Source organism: Propithecus coquereli, unplaced genomic scaffold (genome assembly GCF_000956105.1).
Source record: "Propithecus coquereli isolate 6110/MARCELLA unplaced genomic scaffold, Pcoq_1.0 Scaffold19, whole genome shotgun sequence".
Classification (NCBI taxonomy): Eukaryota; Metazoa; Chordata; class Mammalia; order Primates; family Indriidae; genus Propithecus; species Propithecus coquereli.
Window position 1 is genome coordinate 10793439 of NW_012143856.1, and position 9983 is coordinate 10803421.

The window sequence follows — 9983 nt, forward strand, 5'->3', positions numbered from 1 at the left end:
GTTGGACTACGCTATTACACAGGAGTAGTGAGTATAACAGTAGATAGATACTAAGTTAAGTTATATTTATGATATTAACTTAGAAAATAAGAATTAGAAGGTGATATGTGCAGTTAATATTTATTTTACTTTAAGTAATTAAAATATATGTAGACAAGAGATAACAAATACCTGGACTACTTTAATATTCCTTTACATTTACTTCATGCTTACAATATGCAAAGCACTTTTGCCTGCACTGTCATTTGATCCCTACGATAGCTCTGAGGTAAGTAGGGCATCTATTCTCTTTCTGTAACTGAGGAACTGAAAATCTGGAATATTAAAAGAGTTGCCCAGAATGCACAGACACTGTATGGTAAATTTTGGAGATGACTTCCAAGTCCATTGCTTTCTCTACTTCTGCCCCTCAGCACATTTTTCACTTTAGTATTTTTAATTTAGGAAGATCCTCCTAGGTAAGGGAATTGTCTATCTTTAGGCTTCTTTTTTTGTAATAAGATTCTCCACCTTTTCTTCCTGTATCTATCGTTCTGCATCTCTCTGTTCTCTGCATTGTGTGTGTATGGGCGTGAAAGAGAGACAGACAGTTTGAGAATATATATAACTTTCTCTGGTTAGTAGTTGTCTTTGTCATGGTATTCTAATGTGCCTCTGTGTTATTTAGATAAACCTCTAATTTTATTTATTATGAAAAAATTCAAACATACATTAGAGAGAATAGTACAATAAACCTCTGTATATTCATGGTCCAGATTAAACAGTTAACAAATTTTTCTACATTTGCTTCATCCTTTCTTTTTTCTTGTCAACTAAAGTAAATTCCAAATTTATTATTTTACATTCATATGATTCAGTATGTATCTATAAAAACATACAGACATTACCTTACATGTCATTTTCATACTTAACAAAATTAATAATAATTCCTTATTGCGTTTAATAACTAATCCATAAATGGATTTTCTTGATTTTTTTTTTTTAAACATGCCTTTATAGTTGATTTTTTGAAATCAGGATCAAAACAAAGTTCATGCTTTATTTTTGGTTATTATGGGACATAAAGCCCTTCCCCTCAACACTTTGTTTGATGTTATTGGTTTGTTGTAAAAACCAGGTCTGTTGTTTTTTGGAATATGTGGATTTGTTAGTTCTTCCATGCCCCCATATTTTTCTTATGTTGAAGCTTGTCAGATCATTTTTTTTGGTTGTCTGAAGCATACTCATTAGGAGATTCCTTGGGAAAGAGTTCCATGTTCTGGATTTGCCTAGTCTTTCTCCCATATTTTCTTTATATTGAAGCATCTCAAATTGTTTTGTGATCTAAGTGGGAGATTCCTTAGGAAGAAACAATGATCCTAAGTTTTTGTATGTTCGTAATTGTGACATTTTATACTTGACGGACAGTTTGGCCGAATATAAAATTCTCGTCTCCTATTTTTTCTCCATAGCCTAATGTTCCATAAAATGTTGGTAGAATTCTCATGCCAATATGATTTTTCTCTCCCACTTAAGTGAATTGGAATTTTTTTGCCTATATGACTAAAGTCCAGTAGTTTGACCGTGGTATATCTTAAGTGTTGACCATTCTGTAAATTTGTTTTCTTCTACTTTAGACAGTTTTCTGGAATTATAGTTTTAAATGTTTGCTTTGTTCCAAAGCTTGTTTTTTTTCTTCATAGTCTCCATTTTATCTTCCTCTATATTAGATTTCCTCTGTCTATATATCTGTTACTTCTTTTGTAATCCTTTTCATCATATATTTTTTGTCATTTTTTTTTACCATATTTTTCACAGGGTCTGTTAACTCTTGTTTCTTTCTACTCTTGCTAACTCTTCTTTCTACTTTAGTCTTTAATTTTGAAATGGTTTTTCTTTTTATTCTGTTTTTTCAATAGATTCCTGAGATCTGCCAGTTCTTATTTTGTATCTGTCTGTTCTCTAGGTCTCATATCTATTTCTGAGCTTTTCTATTTAAGATTTGTGTGATTTTTAAAAAAATTAACATTTTTTTCTAAATTATTTTATACCACTGTGAAATACTAGATCATGGGAGTTACTGATCTTAGAACAGTCTCTATGACGTTGGTAAACTAATAAAAATGTGTGCTGATAAAAGTAGTTATCACTTAGATTTTTATTTTTCGAAATGTGTATTTATTTTATTAGTAATGTTTGTTATTTTAAAATAGCTAAAAAGCATTAAATCTTCCTGAAGTCTGCCATCCAGAACCATAACTTATTTATCTTCTATGCTTTTTTCTGTGAACATATGCATGTAAATCAGAATCATATTATGTATCAATAAAAATGAGATAATATTATACCTATTGTGATCACCTTTTTTTCTCTTAGCAAAATATTAGAAATATCTTTTCATGTCAATACAAATCTGTGTCATACTTAGAATTTCCTTATTGGTAGACATTTTAGAGTTGATCACTGTTATGAAAAAATATTGTAATATAAATTGAGATATTATCTTTGCATAATTTTCTTATTTTAACTTTTTTCAACTTTATTGAGATGTGGTTTACATATGATAAAATGCACATATTTTAAGTGTATGATCCCTAAAATTTTGACAAAGATAGATATCTGATAATCACCACCCCAATCAAGATATAGATTGTATCCATCACCCTGAAAGTTCTCTTGTATCTTATTGTAATCAATTCTCCCTGTTCCTGCCCTAGGCAACCCCCAACGTGATTTCTATCACTTATAGATAAGTTTTGCCTGTTCTAGAACTATGTATACATTGAATCATACAGTAATTTTGGTACAGTAATTTTCATTCTGGCTTCTTTCACTCAGCATAATTCTGGTACTACTTTGGTCAATTGTGGTTATTTATATATTTTTTAAAACATCCATTTTATTTAGATTGTCAAATTTATTCCCAAAGAGTTGTACATATTAATTATTTATACTTAAAAATTTTTAACTGTGTTTATGGTTATATTCTTGTTTTCATTCTTTGTGTTAATATATTTGTGTCTGTTCTTATATTCTTTTTATTAATTAGGCTTGATAGAGATTTATCTGTCTTATTTCTTTTCAAACAACCTTTCTTGGATTTTTTTATGATTATTTTTCTTCACTCAGTAGTTTCGCTTTTATATTCTGTTACTCTAGTCTCCTTAAATTCATTAATGTTCTATTTTTTGGATTCATGATTTTGAACATTTAATTTTAATAGTGTTTAATAATAAAATCTAATTATGTTTAATAATAAAATCTTTTAAATATTCTTATAAGTACTGCATATACTTACATATACTAAGGTTTGTTACATAGTAGCATTGCTCATTTTTAACTCTGTTTTTTCTTTAAAGTATGTTTTCAATAAGGTTATGGTTAACTTTTTTATTTCTTGACCCATCAAAGACTTCATTCCATCAAAGACTTTATGTTACAATAAGGTGGCTTATTTTTTTCTATTCTAAAGTACAGTCATGCTCGGGTGGGGCAAAGGCAATATACATAATCTAAACATTTATACCTCCGTAATATACTGAAATTAAAAATATTTAAAAATAAAATAAAAATACAGTCATATGTCACTTAATGATGGGGATACTTTCTTAGAAATGCCTCATTAGGCAATTTCTTCATTCTATGAACATCATAGAGTATACTTACACAAATCTAGGTGGTATAGCTTTCTACACACCTAGGCTCTATGGTATGGCATGTTGCTCCTAGTCTACAAATCTATACAGCATGGTACTATACTGAATACTATAGGCAATTATAACACAGTGATAAGTATTTGTGTATCTAAGCATATCTAAACATAAGATATGCTTGTGTATCTAAGCATATCTAAAAGTAAAAGGCTGTATAAAAGTTAAAAAATGATACACCTGTATAGGGCAGCTCCATTATAGTCTTATGAGACCACCGCTGTATATGCATTCTGTCATTATCAAAATGTTATACAGGGCATGACTATATTGTTATGATTCTAATTCTGTCTTTTTGATATTGTTGTATTGACCTTTTGTTTTTTATGTTTTTTTTGTCTTATTGCTTGGACCATGTTTTTTGTTTTTGTTAGTCTCCATTATTTTGGCCCATATGTATTCTATTTAAAATTCTAGTAATTAGCTATCATTTGTAATAAATGACAATCATCTACTTTTAATTAATGATACTTTATTGTAATAAATAACAATTATGTAATTATCTTATTTGAGATGAAATGTTTAAAAATTGTTAGTTTTTTGCTCTGTTTTTTTTGGTTATATATTTTCTAGGATTTGCATAACCTGGTTTAAAAAGATCATGCTGAAGGCAGTGGCCAAGGGGTGGTGGGCTGGGAGAGAACAGAGCTTTGCCACATGAAATATCTCCAAAGGGCTAGAGAGGAATATCTGTCTGATATTCTGATTGGTTCAGGTTGTAGTCTCTTGAGTCAGTAGACAGATGTTAGGAGAGGTTTGAAGCAACTTTCCTATATCTTTTAAGAAAATTAAAAAAATTGAGATAATGCATATGTCATAAAATTCACCATTTTAAAGCATACGGTTGAATAGTTTTTAAGAATATTCACAAGGTTATGCAACCTTCCCTACTATCTAGTTGCAGAACCTTTTCATCATTCCAGAAAGAAATCCCCTACCCATTAGTAGTCACTCCTTGGTACCCACTCCCCCCAGTCCCTGGCAACCACCAATCAGGCTGGTTTCTGTTTGTATGGATTTGCCTGCTCGTCACATTTTATGGAAATGGAATCATACAATATGTGGCCTTTGGATCTGGCCTCCAATACTGTCTTCTTGTGTGTTAAATGGGTATTTTCTGGTGCACCATTTTAATTTCCTTGTTTCTTTTACTATATACTTTGATTTATTTTCTTATGATTGCCTTAGGGATTGCAATTAACATCTTAATTTATAAGAATCTAGTTTGAATAAGTGCCAACTTAATTTCAGTAGTTGGTCAAAACTTGGCTCCTAGATAGCTCCATCCTACCCCTTTTCTTTGTGCTATTATTATACAAATTATGTCTTTATATATGTTGTGTGCCCATCAACACAGATTTGTAGTTACTGTTTTATCCACTGGTCTTTTAAATCAGGTAGGAGAAAAAAATTACAAACAAAAATACAGTTATGCTGTCTCTTATATTTACTAATCAATTTACTTATCATTACCTATGCTCTTAATTTCTTCATGTGGATTCAAGCTATTGTCTAATGTCCTTTGATTTCAGCCTGAAGAACTTTCTTTAGTATTTCCTATAGATTGGATTTGCTAGTGATGGAGTTTTTCAGTTTTTGTTTCCTGGAAATGTCTTAATTTCTCTTTCATTTTGAAGGGTAGTTTTGTCATATATGAAATTCTTAGTTTTTTTCTTCTAGTTCTTGGAAAACTTATCCTACTACCTTCTGGCCTCCATGGTTTCTGATAAGAAATCACATGTTATTTTTACTGAGGATCTCTTATATGTGATGAATTGCTCCTCTCTTGGTGCTTTCAAGATTCTTTTGATGGTTTGATTATGATGTTTCCAGGTGTGGATCTCTTTGAGTTCATCTTACTTGGAATTTGTTAAGCTTCTTATATATGTAGAAAAATGTTTTTTATCAAATTTGGGAAGTTTTTGACCATAATTTCTTAAGTATTTTTTCTGCCCCTTTCTCTCTTTTGGTACATGTATATGTGTGTGTGTGTGTTGGTATGCTTGATGTTTACAGGTCTCTGAGGCTCTGTTTTATGTTTTTTCATTTCTTTCTTTCTGTCTTCAACTTTGATAATTTTTTCTTCTGCCTGCTCAGATCTGCAATTGAGCCACTCTAGTGAATTTTTTACTTTAGTTTTTGTACTTTTTGGCTGTAGAATTTGGTGAGACTTCTTTTTTTTTTTTTTTTTTTTTTGAGACAGAGTCTCACTGTGTTGCCCGGGCTAGAGTGCCGTGGCATCATCCTAGCTCACAGCAACCTCAAACTCCCGGGCTCAAGCGATCCTTCTGCCTCAGCCTCCCGAGTAGCTGGGACTACAGGCATGCGCCACCATGCCTGGCTAATTTTTTCTATGTATTTTTTTTAGTTGTCCAATTAATTTCTTTCTATTTCTAGTAGAGATGGAGTCTCGCTCTTGCTCAGGCTGGTTTCGAACTCCTGAGCTCAAACAATCCGCCTGCCTTGGCCTCCCGGAGAGCTAGGATTACAGGCGTGAGCCACCGCGCCCGGCCTGGTCAGACTTTGTTGTCATATTTTTAGACATGCATTCTCATGTCTAAAGAAATGATTTGCTTTAGATCTTGGAACATATTTAAAATAGCTGACTTAAATTCTTTTTCTCATATGTCTAACATCTGTGCTTTCTTAGGGACTGTTGATATTGATTGCTTTTTTCCCTGTTTATAGACCATAATTTCTTATTTCTTTTCATGCCTTGTACTTTTTTCTTGAAAAGTGGATGTTTTAAATAATGTGGCAACTGGAAATCAGATTCTCCTTTCTTCCCAGTGTTGTGGCTGATTTTGGTGATTAGTGTTTGTTACTTGGTGGCTTTTCTGAATTAATTCTATAAAATCTGTTCTTTATAGTGTGGTCTCTGAAGTCTATACTTGGTTAGCTCAGTGGTCAGCTAATGATTGTACTGGAACAAATAAATCTCCCAGTCTTTGCAGAGAGTCTCTGTGTGTTGGGGCATTCCTTCAGCACTCTAAGGCAGTTGACTGCTTTTAACTTTCACTTTCTGCTAGTTAAATGCTACAAGTTTAGCCAGAGGTGAGAGGTTAGGACCTTCTCAAGTCTTTCCTGAGAATGTGCACAACCCTGGTCATGCATATAGCACTGTGCTTGCTTATGGCCTTCTAGATGTACAGAATTATGTTGGAGTTTTGCAAAGCCCTTAATGTCATCTCATTCCCCAGCTTTTCCTTGTTATTCTGTTGTTTGCTCCAACTGCTATTCACTGTCTTAGGCAGCTATGAAATTAAAATACTTGCCAGTAAAATTGTTTTTGACAAACACCTGTCCAAGGGAGAAGGATTTTGTACTGGATGAGCTCAGAGGTAAATATAGCCAGTCTTTTAAGTGGGGTCTACTAGGAAACCTCCAGACAGGTCAGATAATGACAGCTCTTTGGGAATTAATTTTTGAAAGAGCTGTAACTCCATTCTGTTCTCTCTGGTGACTGCCAGGCTGTATCTAGAATCCCAGCAGGCTATTATTTTTAAAAGTTAGTATGTAGCTGGAAAGCTGGGGATGAGACTAGGCTAACTGATATTCAGCCATCTTTCTTTCTTTTCTTTCTTTTCTTTCTCTGGTCTCCCTCTGTTGCCAGGGCTAGGGTGCAGTGGTGCCTTCATAGATCATTGCAACCTCAAACTTCTGGGCTCAGGCGATCTTCCTGGTTCAGCCGCTAGAGTAGGTGGGACTACAGGTGTGTACCACCATGCCTGGCTAATTTTTCTGTTTTTTGTAGAGGTGGAAGTCTCACTATGTTGCTCAGGTTGGTCTCAAATTCCTGGCCTCAAGCAGTCCTCCTGCCTCCACCTTCCAAAGTTCTAGGATTACAGGCATGACCACCATGTCTGGTCTCAGCTGTTTTTTCTTGAATAAACACTCTCCAAATTTCTGCAAGCCTTTGTTTAGTTCCCAGAGTTCTGAAAAAGTTGATAACGATTATCTTAGCTGATTTTTTTTACTGCTTTTATTGAGGAGAGAATTTTTGGAAGTTCTTACTCTTCCATCTTTGATTATGTTGGCCTCATACAGAATGGCATGAGTTGAAGGGTGGACATATTTTTCTTATTCCAGTTCCATTATGAGTTATAAATGCCTCCCCCACCCCCATTTTTAATATTCTGGAAAATTCAGGGTCAGGAACCAGCCTGCCTCAAGTCAGTTCCTAGCTCTGCTACCTATAAGCTTTGTGACCTTGGGCAAGTTACTTAACTTTTCTGTGCTTTAGTTTCTTCATTTGTAAAATGGGAATGATGGTAGTGTCTCCCAATAGGGTTGTGAGGATTTAGAAAGTCAGCCTATGTAATGTGCTTAGAACTGTGCTTAGCACATAGTAAGTACTCTGTAAAGGTTAGCTATTTTTCAGCAGTTACAATGTTGAAAATTTTAGATACTATGAATTTGCTAATTTAGATTTGTACTTTTTATATTTCAAAGATTTAACTTCCTAGTGAATATAGGTTAGAAAAGTAATATTGAAAATCATTATAAACTATATATTTCTATATGCAGTGTTTAGCAGTAACATTAAAAAAATGAATGGAAATCCCAGATAAAATATGATAAAGTTGTTGTCTGTTCATTATTTATAATGTTATTATGTGTTTATCATTTCATTAGGTTAATAATAATGAAATGGTGGCATTACAACGAGAGCCTAATAACTCCTATGATAAAAATGCAATTAAAGTAAACAATGTGAATGGAAATCAAGTTGGCTATTTAAAGAAAGATCATGCAGCTGCTTTGGCCTATATCATGGACAATAAGTTGGCACAAATTGAAGGGTAATGTACTTTCAGAGTTTAATATTGTGAGTTATAGTCATCTTTGAATTTGTTAGGCCTTCTTGTTAGTGCCTATAAAGGTGTATTGACAACTTTTATCACTTTACCTTTGATGTGTGTTCAATTTAAACGTTCTGATTTTCCTCTAATCTGCCTCTACTACCTCAGCCATCAAACAGTTATCCTCATTTTCCTATTGAATTGTTACTATGGAGAAAAATACACTTTGATTCATATGTTAGGAAATACACTCCATCTCTCTAAGCCTTTTGATGCCTAGGTTTAGGAATTTGGAAGTGTTTGTTTAAATCAGAGGTTATAAACTGGTAGTCAGTGATGAGATGTAGGTGAGTTTCATTTTGCCTTCACAATGTTTTAGAAATTTTTCATTTAATTCCAATATTGAAATATCTAGATATTCTACATTTTATACATATTAATTTGGTTCCCTAAATATAAAATTTATTTACTAAGATTTTTCTCTTAACAAATGGAAGATCTGACAATGGAGGACCCTCATTTCCATAGGACATCAGTTGACTGGAACTGAGTAGTAGCTGTCTCCGAAGCTAGGGCATATGCTCTCCCAGTTCTACCACCTCTTCCTTTCTCTTTTCAAACTCAGTCTCCTCTCGGTTGCCTTTTCTCTTTTAGGCATTTGTGTTCATGATCTCCATTTAAGTTTTTGGAATGTTTAGGATCTTCATATCCTAATCCCAATGTTCATAATATTCATATCCTAATGCTAGGTGAGTTTGGAAGATAAAATAAATGCTCAGTATTGTCTCATTATGTTTTCTCCTTTTTCAATTCATCAAGTTTTTCAGATATTGGGAATAAACTTTTAGTGAATCCTGGATTAGAAATAGTTCTTGAAAATTATTCCCCATTTTCCCAGCGAATGGATTATTACTCTCAGTGATTCTTGTTAGGCAAAGCTCTACCCTCTCTATTTAACTTACTTTTTTTTTTACTTATCTTACAATCTTGTTTACACGCTATCCTTATATTTTAAAACTGCTTTGTTCCATCTCAGTTTCTTCTTGCGTTCTGTTCCTAAAAATCACCCTTTTCTTCTGATTGTTGGTAATTCTTATTCTTTATTCTTTTTCTCTCCTTTAAGTCCGCCCAACTAGTTCCTTCTTATTTTACTTCCATGCAAAATTTAAATGGTACCCGTAGAATATTTAACAGAGTCTTAATGGGGGTGAAAAATAACACTTCTAATTTCCCATTTTTTTCCTCTCCTAAATATAATAGGGTAGTTCCTTTTGGTGCAAACAATGCTTTTACCATGCCTCTGCATATGACCTTTTGGGGAAAAGAAGAAAATAGAAAAGCGGTTTTAGATCACTTGAAGAAACATGGACTTAAATTGGGTTCTGCACCAAAAAGTAAGTTTAGGGTTTAACTTAATATTATAAGATGCAGGGATTGTAAAACATTTCATATCTGTTTGAGTTTGTTTGGCCAAACTAATTTGTACTGAAGA

General features: G+C 33.1%; 1 protein-coding gene across 1 annotated transcript in view; it reads left to right on the plus strand.

Moving 5' to 3' along the window:
* The window catches only part of HLTF (helicase-like transcription factor), a gene marked incomplete at its 5' end in the record, with an annotated part of 72024 nt that continues 62041 nt past the window's right edge, over positions 1-9983 (plus strand). Inside the window, 3 exon segments of the mRNA XM_012642859.1 lie at positions 1-27; positions 8325-8491; positions 9752-9896. Of these exon segments, the coding sequence (XP_012498313.1) occupies positions 1-27; positions 8325-8491; positions 9752-9896 (339 nt within the window).